This window comes from Capra hircus, chromosome 9, assembly GCF_001704415.2.
Source record: "Capra hircus breed San Clemente chromosome 9, ASM170441v1, whole genome shotgun sequence".
NCBI lineage: Eukaryota > Metazoa > Chordata > Mammalia > Artiodactyla > Bovidae > Capra > Capra hircus.
The window spans coordinates 60472542-60498496 of NC_030816.1; the positions used below are offsets into that span (position 1 = coordinate 60472542).

Below are 25955 nucleotides of genomic sequence, written 5' to 3' on the forward strand. Positions count from 1 at the left end.
CCATAGGGTTATAGCACAGAGTAAGACATGACTGAAGTGACTTAGCACACAGCACAGAAGAGAGAAAAGAGAAGAAAGAAGATTTAGAGAAATAATGGCACAAACTTCCCAAAAATGATTTTAAAAATTAATCTGCACATTCAAGAGCTTACACAAAATCCATGCGGTGTAAGAAAGACCCACACCTAGATACACTGTAGCCAAACTACTGAAGACCACAATCTTGAAAGCAGTGAAAGTGAAACAACTCATCACACAGAAGGGATTCTCAACAAGATGATCAGTAGATCTCTCATCAGAAACTTTGGAGTTCAGAAGTTAGTAAGATGATGCTTTCAACATTAAGTGTGGAAAGAAAACTCGATCTACTCTTCAATATCCAGCAAAATTACCATGTAAAAAAAAGAAGAAACTAATATGTTCCCAGATAAGTGATAACAGAGTTCGTTGCTAGTTGACCTGCCCTTTAAGAAAAACTAATGGGAGTCCTTCAGGCTGCAATAAAAGGGCACTTGATAGGAACTCAAACCCATATAAATAAAGAGCACTGATTAAGGTAATTACAGAAGTAAATGCAAAGACAGTATGTGTCCTTTTTTACAAGCAACTTTTCACCTGATTTAAAAGGTAACTTCATGAAGAATTATAAAATGTGCTGATGGTTTACAGTGTATAAAGATGCAATTTCTAGGACCATAATAGCAAAAAGGAGGCAGGAAGGAAAAGAACTGAATTAAAGTTTTTGCACACTACTGAAATTAAGTTGATACTAATCTAAACTATATTAAGATGTAAGTTGCAATTTTCAGGGTAACTACTAAGAAAATAACTCAAGTATAACACAAAAAGTAAAGAGATTTAAATTGGTGTATTAAAAAATATTACTTTAATCAAAAAAGAGTAATTAAAGAGGAAAGGAGCAAAAAATACATCAGAAAAACAAACCAAATTGTAGACCGAATTCTATCTTATCAATAATTAAATTAAATGGAAATAGATCAAGCACTCCAAATGGAATGCAGAAATTATAAGAATGGAAAAAAGACATATTCAAATCATCTGCTGTCTACAAGAGGAACATTTCAAAAGCACAATAAAGTTGAAAAGAAAGAAAAAATAGGCCATACAAACAGAAACCAAAAGAGAGCTGGAGAGGCTGTTCTGATAAAAGGCAAAATATAATTTAAGACAAAAATTGTCAGTAAAGATAAAGAACATTTTAATGATAAAACTGTCAATCAATCAAGAAGCCATAAATAAGTATGAATATATACGCAACTAAAAAGTCTCAAAATACATAAAGAAAAAGACAGAATTTAAAGGTAAGCTAGATGATTCAACAACAAGCTGTTGAGACTCCAATACTCTAACTTTCTATAATGAATAGAACTAGGCAGATCAACATGGAAGACTTGATCAACACTAAAAATCAACTAGATCTAACAGACAACTATAGAATACTCTACCTAATAAGAGCAGAATACATATTCTTCTTAAGTACATGTAGAACAATCTCTAGAATAAACAATATGCTAGTCAAGGCTATGGTTTTTCCTGTGGTCATGTACGGATGTGAGAGTTGGACTGTGAAGAAGGCTGAGCACCGAAGAATTGATGCTTTTGAACTGTGGTGTTGGAGAAGACTCTTGAGAGTCCCTTGGACTGCAAGGAGATCCAACCTGTCCATTCTGAAGGAGATCAGCCCTGGGATTTCTTTGGAAGGAATGATGCTAAAGCTGAAATTCCAGTACTTTGGCCACCTCATGCGAAGAGTTGACTCATCGGAAAAGACTCTGATGCTGGGAGGGATTGGGGGCAGGAGGAGAAGAGGACGAAAGAGGATGAGATGGTTGGATGACATCACTGACTCGATGGACGTGAGTCTGAATGAACTCCGGGAGTTGGTGATGGACAGGGAGGCCTGGCGTGCTGCGATTCATGGGGTCACAAAGAGTCAGACACGACTGAGCGACTGAACTGAACTGAACTGATGCCATAAAATAAGCCTTAAAAAAACCCAGAAATCATAAAAATGTGTTCTCCAATCACAATGAAATGAAAATAGAACTCAGAATCAGGAAGACACTTGGGAGATTCACAAAGGTGTAGAAATTAAACAATATATTCCTAAATAACCAATGGGTGAGAAAAAAGAACACCAGGGAAATTAAACATCACATACCAAAATGTATGTGGAGTGGCCAAATAATGATTTGAGGAAATTTTATAGTGTAAATGTTTTCACTGAGGAAAAATCAAAACAATAAGGTAACCTTATACTTTAAAACTGGAAAAATAAAACTAAACCCAAAGCAAGCAGAAGGAAGGAAATGACAAACATTAAGATGGAAATAAAAAACAGCAAACAGAAAAATAAGAGAAAATTAACAAAACCAAAAATTGGTTCCTTGAAAGACCAAGGAAATTAAAACTTTTGCTAGACTAACTAAAGGTGGTGGAGTGGAAGGTAACACCCCAAATAACAAAAATCAGGAATGAGAGAGCAGATACCACTATTGGCCTTTGAGAAAAAAAGGATTATAATAAAGTGCTATTATTAACTGTACGTTAACAAATTAAATAGCCCAGATGAAAGGGACAAATTCCTAGAAAGACACAACTTAAAACTGACTGAAGAAGAAGAAAATCTGAATGGACCTAAGACTAAAGAGACTGAATTAGCAATCAAAAATTTCTCATGAAGAAAAGCTTAAGTACAGAATGAAACACTGGTGAACTGTACCAAAAGTTAAAAAAAATAATGTCAATCTTTTACAAAATTCTTCCAAAAAATAAAAGAGAAATGAACACTTTCTAACTCACTTTATGAAGTCAGTATTACCATGATCCCAAAGCTGGACAAGAAAACTACACACTTCTTATGAATCCTGATGTAAAAACATCAACAAAATACCAGTAAACAGAATCTACAACATATAAAAGGATTATACACTATGATCAAGTGGGATTCATCTTAGAAATGACAGTCTGGCTTAACATATGACAGTCTATGTAACAGACCATATTAATAGCACTAAGGAGAAAACCCACATAACCATTTCAATAAATATAGAAAAACCATTTAATAAAATCCAACATCCTTTCCTGATAAAAACACTCAATAAAGTAAGAAAACAAGAAAGGTTATGCACAAAAATGCACAGCTAACAATATATTTACTGGTCAAAGACTGATAGCTTTTCCTCTAAGATTAGGAGCAAGACAAGACAAAGACACAACTTTCTCTACTTCAACATCATACTGAAGATTTTAGCCAATAAACTAGGTAAGAAAAAAGAAAGGCATCAAGATGGAAAGAAAGAAGTAGAGCTATATTAGCAGATGACATGATCTTGTGTATAGACAACCTCAAGGAATCCATAAAAAAACACTTCAAAACATATTTTAGAAGTAGTAAACAAATTCACTAAGGTTATAGAATACAGTTGAATATAAAAAGTGAATTATATTTCTATACCCATGGAATGAACAATCTAAATAATAAAACCAAGTCCATTTACAATAGTATCAAAAATAAGAAAATATTTGAAATAAAATTTAGAGACATATACTGAAAACAAAGTATCACTGATAGAAATTAAAGAAAACCTATATAAATTGCAAGGCCCATGTTACTAGATTGGAAAAATACTATACTCAATTTTGATCTACAGATTCAACACAATCTCTATCAAAAGCTTTGTAGAAATTGAGGTGATTTTTTAAATTCATATGGAAATGCAAGAGATGTAGAATAGCAAAATAATATGGAAAGAGAACAAAGTTGGAGGACAAACTCTGCTTTTAAAACTTACTACAAAGCTACAGCAGACTACTAACGTAAAGAAAGGCAAATGGATCAGTGCAATAGAATTAAGAGTCCAGATATAAGTCCTTATATTCATGGTCAAAAACTGGAAAGTGTGCCAAGGCCGTTAGATAGGGAAGTAATAGCCTTCTCAATAAATGGTGTTAGGAAAATTGGATAGATATATGCAAAAAATAAAGTTATAACCCTAACTCATATATAAAAATTAACTCAAAATGGATTATATATAGACCTAGAGGTAAGAGTTAAATGTATATATCTCTCCAGGAACACACAGGAGCAAATCTTTGTGACCTTAGATCAGACAATGGTTTCTTGGACATGGTACCAAAAGCAAAAGTAACAAAAGAAAAGAATAGGAAAATTGAACTTCGTAAAGGCTAAAAAATAATTCTGTGCTTCAAAGGACATGATCAAGAAACAGAAAAAGGCAGCCTACAGAACGAAGAGACTTGTACCCAGAGTATATAAAGAACTCTTAGAAGTCAATAAAAAGCAAACCCAACTAGATATAAATAATGTGAATATATCTATATCATAGCTATATATATGAGTTACATAATTAGTTGGTGATGGACAAGGAGGCCTGGTGTGCTGCAGTTCATGGGGTCGCAAAGAGTCGGACATGACTGAGCGACTGAACTGAACTGATTTATATGCTATATTCCTGGCATATGAAAGGCATACAGTTTCAGGTATATTTATTCAGGCATATGTTTCAGGTATAATTATTATGATTCAACTGCTAGAGTTCTTTACGGTTTCAGGTATATTTATTCAGGCATATGTTTCAGGTATAATTATTATGATTCAACTGCTAGAGTTCTTTGCGTTATCACAGAGGCACGGTGTTTTAAAATAGAAATATTTCTATAGGGCACTCACAACTATAAATGTGATCCTATTTTCCAAATTAAATGTAGATGTGCTAACTTCAATTCCATTTCTAAAAACAAAACTGTATTTCTACCCTTGGTATGATAAGATCTGAATCCCCTACATATATACATATATACCATATTCATTAAAATATATCTAATTTAGATAATTATATAGTAAAATATAATTATAATTTCCTTGACTAGAAAATGGTCAAAGAATTTGAATGAATTCTCCAAATAAGAGATACAAATAGCACTACAAAATATGCTAACCGCATTAATCATTAAAAAATACAAATCAAAATCAGGAGATATCACTTTTCACTCAATAAAATGACTATAATAAAAAAGACACTAACAAGTGTTGGTGAGGATGTGGAGAAATTGAAACTCATACTTGGCTGGTGGGATTGTAAAATGGTTCAGGCACTTTAGAGAACATTTTGGCAGTTCCTCAAAATGTTAAACACGGTTACTATATGACACAGCAATTTCAGTACTAAATATACACTCAAGAGAAATGAAAAACCTATGTCCACACAAAAAGTTGTATGTAAATGTTCATACAGCATTATTCAAAACAGCTAAAACTGGAAGCAACCCAAATGCTCATCAATGAATAAAAGAATACATAAAATGCGGCATATCCATAATTGACTATTAATCAGCCATAAAAAGGAGTGAAAATCTGATTCATACTATAACATGGATGAACTCTGAAAACACACCAAGTGAAAGAAGCTAGATACAAAAGGTCATGCATATTATGACTGCATTTATGTAAAATGTCCACAATAGGCAAATCCTCAGAGATAGAAATCAGATTATTATTTGCCAGGGGCTAGGGAGAGAAGGCAATGGAGTGGGGCAGTGTCTACTACTGGGTATGGGATTTCTTTTCGGGGTGAGCATTATGTTTTAAAATTGGACACTGATGATGCTTTCAAAACTGAACAGACTAAAATTCAATGAACTGGAGACTGTAAAAGAATAAACATTTTTCTATGTGAATGATATCCAAATAAAGCTGATACTAAAAAAAAAAAAAAAGAACATCATAGAAATTATGGCTACAAAAAGTGAAGTTAGCCATGATGAATAAAGGAACAGATACAAGCAAAAACAACACAGAGATGGAGACCACAGCAATTCATGTCAGAGAGAAGAGCCTTGATTCTGGCTGTGAAAATGCACAAAAGAGGTCATATTGTGAAAATGTAACAGAAGGAGTAAACAATATATGTCGAACATAAGAGAAATAGATAAGCTTAATATATCACCAAGGTTTTCTCAGTAAGAACTAAGCAGCTGGTAGTGTTGCTCAGTCATGTCTGACTCTTTGCAACCCCATGGACTATAGCTCACCAGGCTCTGTCCATAGGATTTCCCAGGCAAGAATACTGGAGTGGGTTGCCACTCCCTTCTCCAGGGAGCTGGTAGTACCAGTGACATGTAAGTCCCAAGTTCAGTTCAGTCACTCAGTCATGTGGGACTCTTTGTGACCCCTTGGACTGCAACACGCCAGGCTTCTCTGTCCATCACCAACTCCTGGAGCTTACTCAAATTCATGTCCATTGAGTCAGACATGACTGAGTTGGACAACCATCTCATCCTCTGTCATCCCCTTCTTCTCCCATCTTCAATCTCTCCCAGCATCAGGGTCTTTTCAGATGAGTCAGTTCTTCGAATCAGGTGGCGAAAGTATTAGAGTTTCAGCTTCAGCATCAGTCCTTCCAATTAATATTTAAGACTGATTTCCTTTAGGATGGACTGGCTGGATCTCTTTGCAGTCCAAGGGACTCTCAAGAGTCTTCTCCAACACCACAGTTCAAAAACATCAATTCTTTGGTGCTCTGCTTTCTTTATAGTCCAAAGAAAGACATCCATACATGACTACTGGAAAAACCATAGCTTTGACTAGATGGACCTTTGTCGGCAAAGTAATGTCTCTGCTTTTTAATAACTTTCCTTCCAAAGAACAAGCATCTTTTAATTTCATGGCTGCAATCACCATTTGCAGTGATTTTGGAGCCCAAAAAAGTAAAGTCTGTCACTGTTTCCATTGTTTCCCCATCTATTTGCCATGAACTGATGGGACCAGATGCCATGATCTTAGTTTTCTGAATGTTGAGTTTTAAGCCAACTTTTTTTACTCTCCTCTTTCACTTTCATCAAGAGGCTCTTTAGTTCTTCGTTTTCTGCCATAAGTGTGGTGTCACCTGCATATCTGAGGTTATTGATATTTTGCCTGACAAACTTGATTCCAGCTTGTGCTTCATCCAGACTTAAATTGAAGAAAGTAGGGAAAACCACTAGACCATTCAGGTATGACCTAAATAAGTCCCAAGGAAGGTGGTAATTTTATTGAGCTGTACTCATTTTCAGGTTCTTTGGTTACCAAATGGTTAACAGCCTATATATTTATTATAAAGATCTTCTAGTAGAATGGAGAAAGAAAAGAATAATTAAGATTAGAAACATCAACTAAGGAGTCATTCATGCTTAAGTACCAGCTGACACTTGAGTTTTAAAAGTAGGTCTCAAGGAAGAAGGAAAAAGTCCAATCACCTCATTCTTGGGCGATTACCTTTTCATTCCTGTTCTTTTTAGTCCAGTTCTTCAAACAGCTGTCTGTGGCATGCGGGTAGCATAGTTTGAAGCATAGCAGGTGTTTGTAATTTCCTTTCTCAAGGTCACAGGTGACTCTGCCAGTGCACTAGAAAAACCACAGCTTCTGGGCCCCTTTTTTCCCACCAAACCCCAAGATCCCCTTCTCACATCCAGATTACTCTCGTTACTTATGTGTCTTTAACCCACCCCACAGCTATGAGAACTGAAGCGCCACTATTCTGAGGAAATCTAAGGCCCTATCCACTAACCTCAAATCATATCTGATTAAAACTTCTTGATGGGTAGATGGGATGTTTTCCAAGAAACAAAGTTTGCAATTGGCTTTCTTAGGTAACATCCATGGTAGATGATGAAGAGGGAGGAATCTGTATTTGGCTCTTGCCTATCCTCAAGGTCCTCATGACTCTTCTTGGCTGTCATTCTGGTCAGTTCTATCAGTACTGCTCAGCTGTCTACTCTCTTCGTTACCACCGCTGTCTAATGCCATTACAAGCTACAGTGATGATACTAAGACAGGATGAGACAATACACACTACAGAGCAGGGTTTTAAAAACTTAAAAATTATTTTTATAGGTGTTAATTGCTGCTAATATTACCTGAGCTGCTCCCACTTTCCACAGAATCTGCTTTGTGCCATTGACTGACATTTGAGTGTGATGGTTTAATAGTATAAAATGATTCTGCTCTTAGGGAGTTAATATTTTTGGCTCGTCTACCACAGTGCATTAACGCATTCAATTAAAATGTTTCCAGAAGACTCTTAAAGGCCTTTTGTGTTTCAGTTTCTCTACTGGCAAATGATGATGATGATGATAATGCTTTTATCTTACAGAATTATGATATTCATGAAGCAACCTACATAAAACATTTTCCATAGTGACTGGTACACAGTGAGTGCCCAACAAATGTTAGGTACGGTTGTTATTACTCAACTCCTAAAGTTCTTTATCAAAGAGCAATGGTATTTTGCAGTAAAATATTTCTGTAGTACTTTAAATATAATCATACTTTCCAAACAAAATATAGATCTATGAACTCCAACTCCATTTCTGAAAAGGAAATTTATTTCCCGGTTTGTCAAAAAAGCTTTGAATCCAAAAAGTGCCCTTAAGAGAAGTCTGCTTATGTCACCACATTACCAGGCCAAGATATGGTGATGAGAAAACTTTATAAAGTTTAATTAAAAACACAGAACAAGAAGTTTCAGTCCCTCTAGGGACTTATCTACTTAATCTTTATGTATCAAACTAACGGGTGACCCAATAATGTGGTTACAACAAAAGGTGTCTGCATTCTTGGAAGACTGATCTCTGGGGACACTGAGAAACTGGGAGGATAAAGGGCGTCACAGGAAGAAAAAACCTGGTGAACTCATGTATGTTTATCAAGGTGATGAAAGAATCTATGGAAGATGAGCAGTGGGAGATAGCAAATGTCCATCTAGGCAGAAAACATAGAGGACTAGTTTGATAACTTCTGACTAAATTTTCCCCAAATAGAAAACAATATCCCATAAAAATGATAAGTCTGAAATTTTTCTCTAGGTAATTGCTTCATTTTCTAGCATGATCGACTCAAGTTTTGGTTTCAGTTAATATAATATGTTGATCCAACCAGTCCATTCTGAAGGAGATCAGCCCTGGGATTTCTTTGGAAGGAATGATGCTGAAGCTGAAACTTCAGTACTTTGGCCACCTCATGCGAAGAGTTGACTCATTGGAAAAGACTCTGATGCTGGGAGGGACTGGAGGCAGGAGAAGGGGATGACAGAGGATGAGATGGCTGGATGGCATCACTGACTCAATGGACGTGAGTCTGAGAGAACTCTGGGAGTCGGTGATGGATAGGGAGGCCTGGCGTGCTGTGATTCATGGGCTCACAAAAACTCGGACATGACTGAGCAACTGAACTGAACTGAACTGATCCCCCAAGGAAAATGGCTTTTATTTATATGGCATTTTGTTGATAAATAAAAACTTTAACTGACCATAGATAAAGAAAATTTTGCCTTTTTGATTTTGTTTGGTTGGTCAATATTTGTCTAATGTTATGAATAAAGACAGTTAAAGGGCATTACAAAATCTGCTCATGTTACAGAGTTGAGGAGTGACCACGGCTTAAAAAAATAATCAGGATTCAAAAGAATAGTGAGTAAAAAATAAACTGTTGAAATTCAACAAGGATAAATGGACCACAGCACTTAGGGCTAAACAATAATAGTGGAAAGCTGAGAGATTACTGTGAGCTAGACAGTACTGAGCTCAGTACTGTGAATAGCACCACCCACTGAGGTGGGTGCTATTATTACCTCTTTTCAAGAGATGGGCATACTGAGGGACAAACAGGTAAATAATGGGAAGACAGGTTTGACAGTAAATTTTTTAAATATCAAGAAATTATTTTTAAGATCAATATCAAACACAGTATCCAGATGACAGAAACCCAAAATATCACTCTTCTTCATATTACAACTAGAATAAGTTCAGTTCTGGATGCTACTTTCTACAGAATGTGAACAAACTGGATGAATTCAGTATAGGTGAAGTGGGATTAAGTGGTTGGAACTATCTTTAAAAAGTCAAGATAAGACAGACACACCCAAGCATCTCAAGAGCCATGTTTATAGAAGAGGAAACTGACTTGTTCTGTAATGATCTAGAAGCAAAGCAAAATCAAGATACTAATCTTCTGTAGTAAAGCACAAAACTTGAGTAATTAACGAAAACATAGAGTTTCTAAAGTAGAAGTAATTTTTGTTTTCCAGGAAAGAATGTATCCACAAGCAAGGGGACTGTTTTTTTTTTTTTTTTTCATCCTTCTCATATGTTGAAGCTAAATGGCTAAAAACGTGTAGAGATTAGAAACACTGCAATGCTTTCATCAAAATATCCCACTATTAGCAGACAGTGCAGTCTCTGGCAAATATGAAAAACTCCAGAGGCTCTTAGGTAACATGTTAACTAAAAAGAAAAAGAAATTCCTGGCTCTATATTTACTATTTATGTGACCCTAGGGATGCCATCTATGGGGCTGCACAGAGTTGGACACGACTGAAGCGACTTAGCAGGAGCAGCAGCAGCAGGGAAGACACTTATCTTTACAGTGCCTCAGACTTGTAATTTATGAAATTGGGATAATAATAAGGGATAATAGTACTTATTGAAGAATTACACAGATGAAAAGAAAGTAAATATAAAGATACACTGGCAACACAGTAAGTAGTCAATACACATATAATTATGATGAACAATCTTGGAGGTTTGGGATCATTATGAACACTAGTAATATAAATAATAGCTAGTGATACCACGTGTAATGCATTTGACAGTTCTCATATTGTAGCGCTGAACAAGAACATGGAAAACCTCTCTTTTAGTGGTGTTCACATTTTATTACGGGAGACAAAATTCCATAATTTTTATAGGCCTTTCTGCTATAAAGCCTTGCATTCTGTAGAATGAGGCTTATGAAAAATGCAGTTGTTGCAGACTACTTAAAATCTATGGAACTTATAACTAGAGTGCTGATAGAAACTAATAATTCTAATCAAAGCACTAATATAGTATTAAACCTCTGCTGGTATCTGCACCCAGCATTACTGTTAAGTCAGGTCCATGAAAAAATTTACTTTCAGTAGAGACCAGTTAATCAAAATTAAAAACCCAAACAGGTTATAGATTTCTTCATCTCTCAAACAAAACAATTTTTCTGAAATTAGGGGAAATGTTTTTTGCAGCTTCTTCATTTATACTAGCAGCTATTGAAGCTATTAAATCAGCTACTAGCAAAAGGCATTTCAGCTTTTTTTCTAAAATTACTCAGTCTTTCCATTTGGTTATGAGAAAAGCCTGCCTTTGATGGCTGTGAACTCAAACCATGCAGGAAAAAGTCTTCTGCAATCTTATTGACATCGTTCGTCTATTTACTAACTGCACGTTGGCTAATTTGTTTTACAGAAACACAGACTGCACTTACAGTGACAGTAAGTACTACTCTAAAGAAACAAGTTAGAGGGCGTAGCAAATGTTTCGAGTGGGGCATATCGTCACCTCCCCTTATGGCATTTAACAGAGCTCCTGCCTTCTGGCTCCTGTCTTCCTGTCTTCCCAGTTTAAGTTTCCAAGGGAACAGACACCTTTCCAGCACTTGCTCTTTTTGCTGTTTTCTGGGGGGAAAAATATGACCAAAATAATTCCTCTGGAGTCAGGTCTCAAGGGAACCATGTGTTCACACTTCTAGATATCTCACTAGCTTAACTAAGAAAGTACTTTAGCTAGAATCTAAAATGGAAAGATTTTCATTTTAGTTTTTTTTTTTTTAATGCTTTGGATGTACTGTTTTAGGAGATTTATGTACTTTTGAATTATTCTTGATTCATAGTTTTGATGAGCCGATTCCTCAAGTTCTACCAGTTTATATAACTGAACATGTTTTTATTTGTATGGGAAAGATAGTCAGTGACTGAAAAGGGCAAAATAGATTGTGGGGTGCTCTTTCAGTAGAGCCCCAGGCAGCAGGACCAGTGTCCCTTCTTCTCCCTGCTGTACTGCACATACTCTCCAACCCCTGCTGAGTTAAACAGTTATCTGAACACCACATCCTACTGCTTGGCATCATTTCACCAAGCACTGGGCTCGCGAAAGTGGAGAGATTTGGTTGGTAGTGAAAGGACTTAGGTTTTTGATCTACTAAAGACAACTAACTAGAGGGAGAGGGAGAGGGTGGGATGATTTGGGAGAATGACATTCTAACATGTATACTATCATGTAAGAATTGAATCGCAAGTCTATGTCTGATGCAGGATACAGCATGCTTGGAGCTGGTGCATGGGGATGACCCAGAGAGATGTTATGGGGAGGAAGGTGGGAGGGGGGTTCATGTTTGGGAATGCATGTAAGAATTAAAGATTTTAAAATTTAAAAAAATTTAAAAAATAAATAAATAAATAAATAAATAAAAATAAAAATAACAAAAAACAAAAACAAACAAAAAAATAAAGACAACTAACCCACGTCCATTAATTAAGCAGCATGAAATTTCTAGTAGCAATGGTGGTGATGCGCACTTGTCAGTCGATCCAGTGGACACAACTGAGTTCTATGTATATATTATAGATATACAGAAAATGTGTGAATTCTGAGTCCTGAAAACAGAAAGAATGAGAGAAATGATCAGTGATTATTCAAGTGATGACTATCATAAATTTGCTTAGATTTTCTTCTTTAATATGTTTTCGTGGAACAGTAAGAGCAGATAAAAAAGACCCAGAAGTATACCTAAAAGATCAGCTTCTTCAAACATCCTCATTTTACCAACTAGAAAAGTTTTAAGTACTTAGTAAGGCATCACCCAACTCAATGGACATGAGTTTAAGCAAACTCCAGAAGACAGTGAAGGACAGGGAAGTCTGGTGTGCTGCAGCCCATGGGGTTGGACTTGACTTAGTGACTGAACAACACAATAAAGGAATATTGCTACAACTGCCCTCGCACTACTCCTTTGCCAAATGCCAAAATACAGTCTGCATCTTTCTCTCCATTGAGGTTCCTGGATTTTTCCTTTCCTCTGAGAAATGTTTTTAAAGTAATAATGTTGCATAAATACAAAACCTTAACTTTTCACTTTTGAAGAATGTGGAAAAAGAAACATTGAAAAAGAAACATTTACTAAATAGTTCTACATAGGTTCCTTTCATGGCAGCCCTTTGACACAACATTACTTTCTTTTGTGTAAGTCAACAATATACACACAAGGCTATGTTAACTGCTATTGCATTTTCCATCCTCCTCTCAAGACAGTTTCCCAAACTGCTTCCAGTTTATCATGCTTCCATTCTGCTCCCAATCTCCCAAACATTTCTGACTACCCATGACAGCACAAAAACACCCTCTGTTTAGAGTCCCCTGGCTTCCAAGATGCTACACGATTCCTGACTTTCTATGTCTCTCTTCTCTATCTGTCTTCCACGGGGCTTTTTCCAACCTTCTGAATAAGGACATCCCTGAGGTCTAGTCTAGCTCTTTGCACGTATTTCTATAGTTTCAGCCTTTACTCATTTAAACTGTACATGCTGACAATCTGTAAGAAACGGTGATGAAAATAGACGTGGCCCCTACTTTCAGGAAATTTACATCCATTTGACTGAAGAAGACAAAAAGATAAACATGCAAATAACTGAACAAAAAATTACAAATTGAGATAAGCATTAAGAAGGGAAAAAAAGTGCAATAAAAAAGACTAAGTGGGGAACATCTACTTCAGATAGAGTGCTAAAGGAAGATCCTCTGAACGCCTGACATTTACTGGGATCTAAAGAAAAAGCCCATTATGCCAAAGGGTGTGTATATTCCTGGCAGAAAGGCCAAATGTTCAAGGCTGATAGGTGAGTGTGAGTAAGGCTGGCTGTGTTCCAGAAACTCAGAGCAGAGAATATTATAAGTTGATGCTGAAGAGGTAGGCAGAGACCAAATCATGCAAGGCCCTGTAAGCCCGAGGAAAGGATCTGGGGTTTATTCTAAATGTAAGAGGAAGTTATTGAGGAGTGTTAAAAAGGAGGATAATCCATTCTGATTCTCATTTTAGAAAGATCACTCTGGCTGCTATGACTTACAGAATGGATGGACAAGGTGCTCACACATTTAGGATTGCCCAAGACAGTTCTAGTTTATATGTTTGTGTCCTGGTGTAACTGAATTTCTGCATTAACTGCTGGAAAAAGCCACAATATGCAAATACATATATACATACATAAAAAACTTTAAAAAATGAAAAGAGAAAAAGAAAGGAGGTTGATCAAGACACAGGTAGGCCTTTGAGGCAACACTTGTCAGATTTCCTTGCTTTTGGTTTCCCAGCTCTAGCTGGGACTCTGGGGTCCTCCCTTGGATTCTTGACTTTAGGTTCGGGACATGGTCTTGTTCTTATTATCTGGCCATCTCCTGTGATGAAATAATATCCAATATCTGTTATACAGAAACATATTGAGTGGAATGTGTCTCAACTCATTCATTCCTCACAATGATCCTTGAAGTAGGTATTCCCTCATTTGCAGATAAAGAGATAAAGAATCTTGTCTGAAGTCACATGGAGTAAAAGTGGCCAAAGCAGGACTTCAAGCCAGGACATCTAGTCTGGACTCAGTGTTCTCTAAGCCCTCTTCTAAAATTACTCCTCACTGCAAGAGACCTGGACATGTTTAGGGATCTAAAAGTAGCTCAGAGCAGTCAGCGTGAGCATGAGGAAAAAGCTGGAAGTAAGTCTAAAAAGGTAGCAAAAGGCTTCAAATCACATGCTACACAGCTTGGCCTTCAACTGGTTGGAGATGGGGTGCACCCCAAGACCTTTAACATATGATCATATTTATGCCCTGGATATGGGCTTCTCTGATGGCTCAGTGGTAAAGAATCCTCCTGCAAATGCGGGAGACGTGGGTTCAATCCCCGGGTAGGGAAGAACCCCTGGAGAAAGAAATGGCAACCCACTCCAATATTCTTGCCTGGACAATCCCATGGACAGCGGGGCCTGGCAGACTACAGTCCATGGGGTTACAAAGAGTTGGACACAATTTCTCAACTAAACACCACCACCAATGCCTTGGACAGATACATAACTCTGTGGAGAACAAACTTGGGAAATGACTAGAAACAGACTGGTTTCTGACCGAGCTTTTTCTAAAGACTGGGTATCTGCCTCCTTCCAGGACGAGGCCTTTGGACACCTGTTGTGAAGAGTCTGCTTGCTCCCTATCCATGATGATGCATGGGATTCCCACAACTGAGGCCTGGGCCCTCTGACCATTGGACCTCCCTTCTGGAGCCCAGAGCTGTGCAGTGTGGCTCTCTCAATCAGAACAAATGCAGATCTTCAAACGCATCCTCTTTTCTGAGGTCCAAGCCTATATTCTCAGTTCTCTGCTAAACATTTCTACTTGTACATGGCCTATGGTTATGTGAAATTTAACACGTCTAATACAGAATCTATTCTTCTCTAAACATCATCCTGTATCCCTATTTTAAAAAAATCTGTTAACAGTCATCATTCTCTCAGTAACCTATGTCTGTCTCCTGTGTTACCTCTTTACTTTTGAGTTTCCATCATTGACTCTAGTTTCCAAATATTTCTCATAAGCATACTTCTATTTCCATTTCCACTGTTCCTTCCTTGTTCAGATCCTTAACACCTTGGAAAGTGGATTATAACAGGTTCACAGAGCACCTACTTTCTTCTGGTCTCCACCACCTACAATTTCATGTGTGCTTTTATTTTAATTAAAAAAAAAATCACCCCTTGGTCATATTATTCTCATGCTCAAATGCCTTACTGTTGCTTATACTGATAAAAGTCTCAATTCTTTGTTTAATATCCAATGATCTTGATAAATCATGCCCCAATTACCTTTTCTTAATCTATCTCTGATTAAGAAGAGTTCTGAAAAGCTCTGCTTCATGCCAACCGTCTCCATCTATAAACTGTGTACTTCCCTTCTCCTTCTATCTTCAGTCACACTGTTACTCCAGTATCCTACTCTTTTTAAAAATCCCATATTTCCTTTATGATTCAGTTAAGCACCTTCCTACTCTAAATAGCCTTCCCAAACCACTCAAGCCCTGGGAATTCCTATGGCACTCAAATCCCATACCATATTCCTATACTTGAGTACAAGTTGCCTTAGTGACATGACATCTGTATTCATTGCTCTGAACTTATATTCAATTCATGTGTTGAGGTTTAACTGCTTACAGGCCTTCCTGGTAGCTCAGACAGTAAAGAATGTGCCTGCAGAGCAGGAGGCTCGAGGTCAATCCCTGGGTTGGGAAGATTCCCTACAAAAGGGAACGGACATCCATTCTAGTATTCTTGCCTGGAGAATTCCATGGACAGAGGAACCTGGTGGGCTACAGTCCATGGAATTGCAGAGTTGGACACGACTGAGCAACTAACACTTTGATCTCACTTCACTTTCAAATTAGACCAAGAGTTACTCAGAGACACAAAACATGTTTATACTTTTCTACATTGCTACTTTCCCCCATACAACTCTCACAACCACCCAGCACTTGGTATTGTACTGTTCTATGGGTACTGTATACCTAATGTTTGTTGATGGTTTAGGAAATAAATTCCTATTATGCCACTGTTGTATGACAGTTCTCCAGGAATATGACACTTTCAGAATTTTAAAACTTTGTCAGGTAGAGGAATTTAGCAAAGTCAAAAGAGATTTGGGGAAAAATCTGATAAAAACATATGTCAGTAGAGTATGCTAATGGGAAAAATCAACATAAGCTTCATAATTTACAATGTCTGGAGAAAAACATGCAGATACTTAAGAAAAATGTTATAGACAAGTCACAAGTGGTCTTTAGAGAAACTTATTTTGGACTTACACTTGAATTTCAATAGAAATGCTCTGAATTGCTACTTTATTGATAAGTGAAAACAGATTCTTTTATGACTTAAGTTATAAAAGCTTACAGTTTATCAGTTCCCTCTCCACCCTGCAATTACCTTCAGGAAGAGATTGGCCATAGGCTGTATTTTATGAGTTTTATAGGGGCACATTCACTGTAGTTTACATACTATGAATTCCTGGAAAATTCTATAGATTAGAGAAAATAAAGTGCTTCTTTGGATCAAAGACATTTCACTTGAACTCATGTATTTATCTATAAACAAGCTGCCTCTGACAGTATGTTAAAATGTGAAAGACATATTTTATGTAAACATATGTATAAAGTATATTAAGCTAATATGTGATAATGCAATATGTAGCAATCTTGTGAACACAGAGTGAGATAAACAATGATAATAATCTAACAACAAAAACAACTCAAAATGTTGTAGAATTAATATCATACAAACCATAATCATATAATCCAAAGGAAGCTCAGAAAAAAGTTTAATTTGTAGGTATATTTATTAACAAGTGTACTGTTAAGGGCAAGCAACACTGCAAATATCCCAGATATATTTTCAGAATAGGAAAATACTCTAAAACACAGTAAAGTTAACCACTGATGAAAAATCATGTAATGAAAGTTTATCAATCAAACTCTTAGAAAACCTAGAGGGAGTTTAACTGTGGAATAAATGAATAGCTTGTTAAATTGGTCTTACAACAACGAAGAAAAACGAATCAACATTTAAATTTCCAATCAAGCTAGGATATTTTAATTCTTAATAATTTATGCAACACTTAGACAGATGGCAACAGTGTTCTATAACTGGTATAATTCTTATGAGACAGCCTGGAGTTTGTTTCAACTTGTGGTAGATGCGCAGACTTCTACAAAAACATAAGCTGTAATTTTGTAAATGGACAAAAAATCCCTGTTAAAAGAAAAGTGGTTCTCATTAATGCAGGTTGTGAGATCACTGAATAAATTAAAAAAAAGAAATAGTATTTGCATTACATGTTTGGAATGTATGAACAGAAGTTTTGGGCTTCCCTGGAGGCTCAGACAGTAAAGAATCTGCCTGTAATGCATGAGACCTGGGGTTGATCCCTAGGTAGGGAAGATTACCTGGAGAAGATCCTCCAGTACTCTTGCCTGGAGAATCTCATGGACAGAGAAGCCTGGTGGGCTACAGTCCATGGGGTTGCAAAGAGTTGGACACCACTGAGCGACTAGACTAATACTTTGACGTCTCAGGAGAAACTTTACAAAAATGGTTGACTACAATAGGCCATATTGATGTTATTTGAATTTTATCTTACCTGTTTTCACTGGAAGAGATTCAAAAACAGTTTTCCTCAAATCACTAAAAATTCTTTATATGTTCAACATGGTTTACCATGTTTTAATTCCACTAGAAAATAGGAAAAGCTACGGGAACTGCTGTGCATATGACTGTACATTAAAGGGCAGGTAGGTTTTAATCATGTTTCTCATGTAACAACTTACAATAAGAAAAGACCAAACATGTGGGTGGAAAACTTCCTTATGTTAGTTGCTATTTCTCTTTGGTTTGCAAATAAGTCCTTTATTTAAAGTAACTATGGGACTTTAAAGTAACACAGGGACTGAAGCCTATGCTGATTTAACTATTAACTAACTTTTACACCTGCCTTTCGAGTTCGGACAATGACCTCTGATTAATCTGAGTTTGATATTATCCTTAACTTGCTATAGGCTATAAGCAGGTGCAGCAACTAGCTCTTAAAGTGGCATGATCTAATTATTTTCGCATAAACTAATATTAGGGTTTCCCAGGTGGCTCGGTAGTAAAGAATCTGCCTGCCAATGCAGGAGGCTCGGGTTTGAGCTGGGATCGGGACGATCTGGAGAAGGGAATGGTAACCCACTCCAGTATTCTTGCCTGGCAAAGCCCATGGACAGAGGAGTCTGGCAGGGCTCCAGTCCATGGGGTTGCAAAAGAGTTGGACATGACTTGGCGACTAAACAATAACAATGATCTTAATATTATGATTGTATCATGTCTTATTTGCTTTTCCTATAATAGTAACTTAACATATCTGAGTGAATACCATTCAGGCCAAAAATCAGTGAAAAGAAAGCCACATGTTTATGCATCAAATCTGAGCTAAGATATTCGATATAAAGAAAATACAAGAAAATCTGTAGTATGTGAACAGGCAAAACAGACTACCTAAACAAAGGGATAACTATCATACTGATATTTACTGTCTCCCAAAGTACTAAATGACAGAAGGCATCTTAAGATGATCAGCTTCCAAGTGTTTTGAAGGGAAAAGGACTAGAACCCCTGGCAAGCTGTCTTGTACAAAGACAAATGAGAGATATTTTAAAATATGCAGATTGAGGTAATATAACTTTCAATTTATATTTCTTAAAAAAAAAAAACTTGAAAATATACTCCTGGATATGAAAAAATGCAGAACTCTGCAAAAAAAAAAGTAGTGATTATAGTCAGTGAAGAAGAGAGGTTTGATTCTTCTTGGTGGACAAGGTCATGCCATTAGGGGACATTCTGTTTTACTTTGTATCAAAGACACCAAGACACCTCCAAACACAGATACGGTATTACGCATGTCAAAAAGAAAAAAAAAATCTAAGTAAATTGAAATTCATGTAATAAGTGGAAAAAGGAAATGAGTAAATTGAGTGAGAAAGAATACAGAACCAAGGGACAAAAGGGGTTTTATTCTTAGGCTAACCTATATTCACTTGATATAGGTGCATCCCACTATAAGGCTACAGGATCAACCTGGTTACAGGTTCTCTGTAACCATATATTTACAGAAAGGTTCATTCCAACTTGAAACATTAAGAAACACATTTTTCTCCTTCAAGGAGGCCTGAGAAAGTCTTGTTTCCTTCCCTTGCTGAATAGTCATACCTAGCATCTAGCACCCCCTTAGACCCCAGCTATTTCATGGTAGTACTTGGATGAAGAGAAAACGTAGAGAGGTTGGCTAGAAACTGGTGGCTAGGTATGAGACCAAGGGTCAGTCAGAAGCCTCAGCCATTCTGAAATCCTAGCCCATTCCCCCTTTACTTTTTCCCCCAGGCACAAGGAGTATCTCTCCTTTTCAGCCAGTACTGGCTGAAAAGTTTGAATTTATATGTATCACATTTTGTTAAATTTTCAGACAGACTTTTTCTTATTTCTTTTATCTCTAAATATTTTCTTCTCTTAAACTCTTTAGGGAAAATAAGGGCACACTGATACAAAGGATGGAAATTAGGTAAAATTATATTTCTATGAAAATTAGACTTTACCTACCCTGGGGCCCAGAAAAGATTGCGTAATGAACAGAGTTGTGATTCTGTTTAGCAGTTATGGAGAAAGGGCCAAGGGTAACTTTGGTAAGGCAGCAAGCTGTGGAACTGTGGGCAAGAGGAGAAAGCTTAATTTGCCAAAGAGAGACAGGAGGAGAAGAGCTCAGAAAGAGATGTCAGAAAGGAAGACTGGCTCAAATCGAACCTGGAGAAGTAATGAGTGTTTGGAGAGTGTCTGTATAAATGAAGTATTTTCAAACTTACTGACTACACAGAATATATATGTTATTAATATATTAGGAGCCACCATTTAATAATCCAACTGGACAAACATAATCAAAGACCCACAATATCTAAACCATTATGCATTCGATTTTGTTCCTAATTCACTGGTGTCATTTTGAGATTAGGGCGTTTCTGCAAATGGTGCTATCATTATTTCTCAGGATTTCGTGACTATTTGGTTCTATTATCATTTAATTAACATGGGAATCTCCCATCAGCCTACAGAGTGAGACAAAAACACCTTACAGGTTGCACTTTTCTGAGTTCCAAAATGTACAAAACACCTAGAAATGTAAACACGGTGCTGCAGAGCAGCCTACAGGAATAAAATAAATTTCAAAAGTATATAACCAAATGAGTAGATTATTCAAATAGCTTAAAATAATAATTTTCTACAGTTGCTAGCCTTCCTTTTTTTTTTTTTCAGTTCATGACCCATTTTAATCTTTAAGTTCAAACAACAGACCATGTCCTAAATATGCCAGCATCATGGTAGGTACTGGCTAATTTCACAACGTTCATTCCTCACTGTTCATCCCATACAGGGTCTAGTTTTATTACATGTTCTTCAGTTTGGTAGAATCAGCTGTGGTGTCAGCACCTCTCATCCCAGACTGATGATGTATCTAGAAATATGGCTAAAACACCATTTTCTTATTCCCAATATTTTAAATGCAAAGGGCAAAAGTAGCATTATTTGATACAATGATCTGGTGACTAGTTCTTGCTGCCGCCATCTTTTTTTTGCTTACTGTGAGCCCTTCTCAACCCATTTCCTTGCTCCTACTGAAGAAGAGGGTTTTGAGTAATTGGCTGCTATAGCCTTCTATTTTTAATATTAATGAATAAAATTTACATAATGTAATTGTTTTAGCATACTCACTAAAGGATAAGTGGAACACACGATGCACATGTACTTTTCATGATTAATTCCTCAAACACCAGTCTTTTCTGAAGTCCCACACATTAAGTTACCAAACATGCTGAATCAATTATATGGATTTATTACAAACAGACAATGGAATCAATTTGTCTGTGAGAAAAATATTGATTATCAATAAAATACAGCTTAATACTTTCTTATTTTCTTAAAAATGGTATTTTAGTAAAGCTTTCCTCACAATAGGAAATGCTGAATTGTATGGAGTACTTGAAAGATTTATTATATCGAAAGGATAAGAAACAATAATGTGTTTAGTAAGAGATACACTCTAGTCTATTTTATATAAATCTTTGAAGTGGGAACCAGCAACTGCTGTGTATTTCATACATACAAATACTATGTACAGAGATTAAAAGGGAAATTTAATTGTCTTTCTTCAAAACTATCTTCTATAATTCTTTTTAATATAGTAAATAGACACCATAATTATCAAACGTCTTTTGTTGTCTGGTCATAATAGAAGAGGGGTAAAAGATTAGATTTCACTTCTATAGTAATAAAGCATAGTAATCTACAGGAGAAATGAAGCATAATGGCCTACTTTCACTATTACAAAACATTCACTCTAAAAATCATGATGCTAGTGCACAAAATAACGCTCATTTTCACAAGGGTGTAAATCAATTTGCATAAAGATGTTAAGTACTTTATCAAAAGTATAAAGCTTCTTAAAAACCATTCTATTCATAACACTAATATAAATAAGTACTTATAAAATTGATAGAGCATCTTACTTTCCTGTATCTTAGCAAAAATTGGTAGTTTTTCTTCATTAAGGTTAATTTTTAAAGAGATAGAACTCTTGGCAAAAGGTAGGTTACAATAGTTTTCTACAATGACATTTCGTGTCACTACAACCAGCATCATTTCGTGCCTTCTTAACAGTTTTAGCAATGTAGAAACAGACTGCCTTACCGTTGGTGCTGTATCTGCATGGTGGTTACAAGGCTTTCTTTCTATGCTCATAATCCCTGTGAAATGAAAAGATTGTGAATATTTGCTTATTACACCTAAACATTTTATTTTAAAAACATTTATGTCAGCAAGACATAACTCCTACAGCTTACAAGGGAAAAACCTTGTTTGGATGGCAGAATCCTTTAAAGTGGCATCATGAATTCTCTGGTCAGAAACAGCTGGAGAGTTTAGTTAACTAAGAGACCTGACCTAAGGAGAGCAAAGCCAATTTCCCCATTCAGCTGTCATATAGCAATAGCACAAGATGTGTCCTTACTGTTCTCAGCTCAGAAATTATACCATTATCTTCCTCTGCTGCGTTTCTTGGATCAAAGTTTTGCTTCTGTCTTGAGGTCATCAAGTTTTCATAGAGAAATATGAAAAGTCTATGAAAAGAATCACTTTCTTATTTTCTCAAAAAGAATAAATAAATCTATTCAAATTTCCCTTTGATCATCTGACTTCCTACTATGATAGTCAGCTATTTATTCAATCACCACAGAGGTACTTGAAGAAAAAAAGTTCCCTTCATTCTCTCCTTTAAAATGACAATATAGACTGCTAACCTTGAGAAAAATCATTTTATCATGCATACATTTATCTTTTTGTTCCCACTGTCCTCTACTACCTTCCTTTGTAATAAACATCTTCTAAGGATGTAACATACTGCATCTCATCTGTAAAGATACTGGTTCAAAGTCAAGGTCAAGTTTAAAATGAACGCAGGTGTGGCTCTCATTTACTTTTCAATCTCTGTCAGTCAGCAAACCAACATGAGAGGAGTTTAATAGTTTGTTTAAATAATGCTAAAAGCTGTCATGCAGAGCAGCTTAGAAGTGAGAATTGCAAAGTACTGTCAATAGCAAATAGCACAATTCCTAGCTGAAACAAAACACTTGATACTCTCATCTGTAGGCCTTCAACTCATTTTTCTTAAAGGACAACAAATAAGTGAGATGAACACAAAGAAATAGCTTTTGATCACTTTTGCAAGAGTATGTTCAAAATGAACAAAGTGATTTAAACATGATTTTAAAAGTAATTTGTTTCATTTAAAAAATATTTTTAATATCTACTGTTAGCCAGTGAAGTATAAACTATTATACTCTCTTTATTCACTCAACTAATACTTATTACAGTTTTAAGTAGCTATTTGGAACTCAGTGGTAAAAGATAAATTATAACAGGGAGCTCAGCTCAGTGCTCTGTGATGACCTAGAGGGGTAGAATGGGAGGGTGGGAGCGAGGGGATATATGTACACATGTGGCTGATTCAAGATGTTGTACAGCAGAAACTAACATGACATTGTAAAGCAATTATGTTCCGATTTTTAAAAAAACATATAAAAAATAAAAAAGATAAGATTATAAAGGATAAATTATGATTTCTGACCTTAAGAGTCTAGTAAAACAGGTGTCCTTCTTTGAAGAAACACTAGATAGCAAATTAACAGCTCTGTCTTCAATGTATCAATAACTGTGTCTTTAATTTTGATGGAAAGACATTTTTACTTATAGATAACACTGGCCTTGAATAAACCATTTAAAAACCCAAGTAAAACATTTGAAAATATTCAAATAATGCTGACTGTTACTGTAGACTTTAATGACACTGAAGTATACAGAACTAATGGTGAAATCCTCATCTCTCCAGCCCCCACATTCTCACAATCCTCTCTAGCTGCAACCACTAAGAACAGTGGCACAACACTCTGGCTTTTAAATGAGAGTGGTCATACCACAGGGTTCAGGAATCAGCAACATCTTACATATGTGTTCTCACTACTGTAACCTGACTGCCATAAAACAGGCCTTGGCTGACTACTGATTTTAAACTTCTTATCCAATTAGAGAGTAATTTCAAAGTGATGGAAAAAATAAAAAAACTAAAACCCCCTAAAATCTACATCCTTAGCTTATGAAAGTACAAAGAAAAAAATGCGTATTTTACAGTTTCAACTTCAGGATAAGAATGTGTTGAAAACTAGAATTTTAAAATGGATTATCTATAGACATAAGCTTAGTTTTCAATTTAGATTGCCTACAAAAATTATGCCATTTGGAAATAAATCATACATGTTTGTTCAAGCTTTCAACAGAGAATATACAGAAAGGAATAAGCTTAAGGAAAAACAATCCCAAATAGTTTGCTATTTTAAGTAAATTTTACCTAAAATATCTATATTTATATTTTATTTCACTTTCATCTGGTCATACATTCCAGATGTTTCTGTGAAAGTATTTCTTGGATGGAATCAACATTTAAATTAGCAGACCTTGAATAATGTAGATTGCCCTCCACAATGTGACTGGGCTTCATCAAGCCAGCTGAAGGCCTGAAAAAAAGACTAACTACTTTCACTAGGGTGTGTCTAAGCATGTCTTTGTTATAATTAATCTTTTTGGGGACTTGATAAGCCCTTTAATCTGCAGAATCTTATCATTCTTCTCTGGGAAACTTTATTTTATTTAATTCTTCACCTCATTTTATTTTTACCTTCTTAATTTTTATCTTTTGAAAATCGTTCACTTAATCTTCTAGGTTAGCATCTTCTTTTTCACTTTGCTTAATGCTTTTAAAATCTGAAATCATGTTTAGTTCCCTTCCAGAGGCCTACAGAAACTAAGGCACAAGGAATGGCACAACTGGACATATCTCAGAGGATGAAGTTTATTTTCTGGGATCTCACAGCCTATGGATCAGGCAGGGGGGTGGGATGGGAGGACTGCATCCTCTTTGGTGCTGAGCAAAGACCTGTGCACAGAAAACAGGCCTCTTCTCAAGATGTGGGCAGAAAATGGGATTTCCAGAGTTCACTGAGGTCTTTCAGCCAGCAGAAGCTATAAATCCTCTGTTGTTGTTCTGTCATTAAGTTGTGCCTGATTATTTGTGACCCTACAGACTGCAGCACCCCAGGCTTCCCTATCCTTTATTATCTTTTGGAGATTGCTCAAATTCATGTCCATTGAGTTGGTGATGCCATTGAACCATCTCATCCCCTGTTGCCCCCTTTTTCTCTGGGTAACTGGCTATTTTGTCAGTTTAATGTTGGTAGTGCACCTAGGGTCTGGCAGATCCTATGGACCGCAATGGTCCTCAAAGGGGGCCAAATGTACCAAGGGCTCCATCCACCTGGAGGAATCTGCTTCCAGGGCCAATTACTGGGAGATGGCTGAATCTGCCACTGATGAGACTTGAGAGGAGACGCTTACTCCTGTGCTTCAGTAGAGCAGCAACAGTGGCACAGGTTCCCTTTCACTGTTATGCTATAGCTCAGACATCCAGCAGTACAGTTGGGACCACAGTCATGAGCCTGCAGAGAAAACTAACTCTGGTAAGGAGTTTCAGTAACTTAGATCACAGCATCCGGTCCCATCACTTCATGGCAAATAGATGGGGAAACAGTGGAAACAGGGGCTGACTTTATTTTTGGGGGGGCTCCAAAATCACTGCAGATGGTGAATGCAGCCGTGAAATTAAAAGACGTTTGCTCCTTGGAAGAAAAGTTATGACCAACCTAGACAGCATATTAAAAAGCAGAGACTTTACTTTGCCAAGAAAGGTCTGCTAGTCAAGGCCATGGTTTTTCCAGTAGTCAGGTATGGATGTGAGAGTTGGACTATAAAGAAAGCTGAGTGCTGAACAATTGATGCTTTTGAACTGTGGTGTTAGAGAAGACTCTTGAGAGTCCCTTGGACTGCAAGGAGATCCAACCAGTCCATC

The 25955-nt window shown here is 36.5% G+C and overlaps 1 protein-coding gene across 7 annotated transcripts in view; it reads right to left on the reverse strand.

Annotated features, from left to right (window-relative positions):
* Positions 1-25955, reverse strand: part of AHI1 (Abelson helper integration site 1) — a 223469-nt gene that overhangs the window by 54077 nt on the left and 143437 nt on the right. For 4 of the 7 annotated variants that reach the window (XM_018053237.1, XM_018053241.1, XM_018053242.1 and 1 more), the window contains one exon: positions 22190-22245. In XM_018053237.1, coding sequence (XP_017908726.1) covers positions 22190-22245 — 56 coding nt within the window. Of the gene's footprint in view, positions 1-11189; positions 11508-12350; positions 12486-17253; positions 17672-22189; positions 22246-25955 lie in introns of those variants that run through there. The other 3 variants (XR_001918549.1, XR_001918550.1, XM_018053239.1) reach the window with 3 other exon arrangements.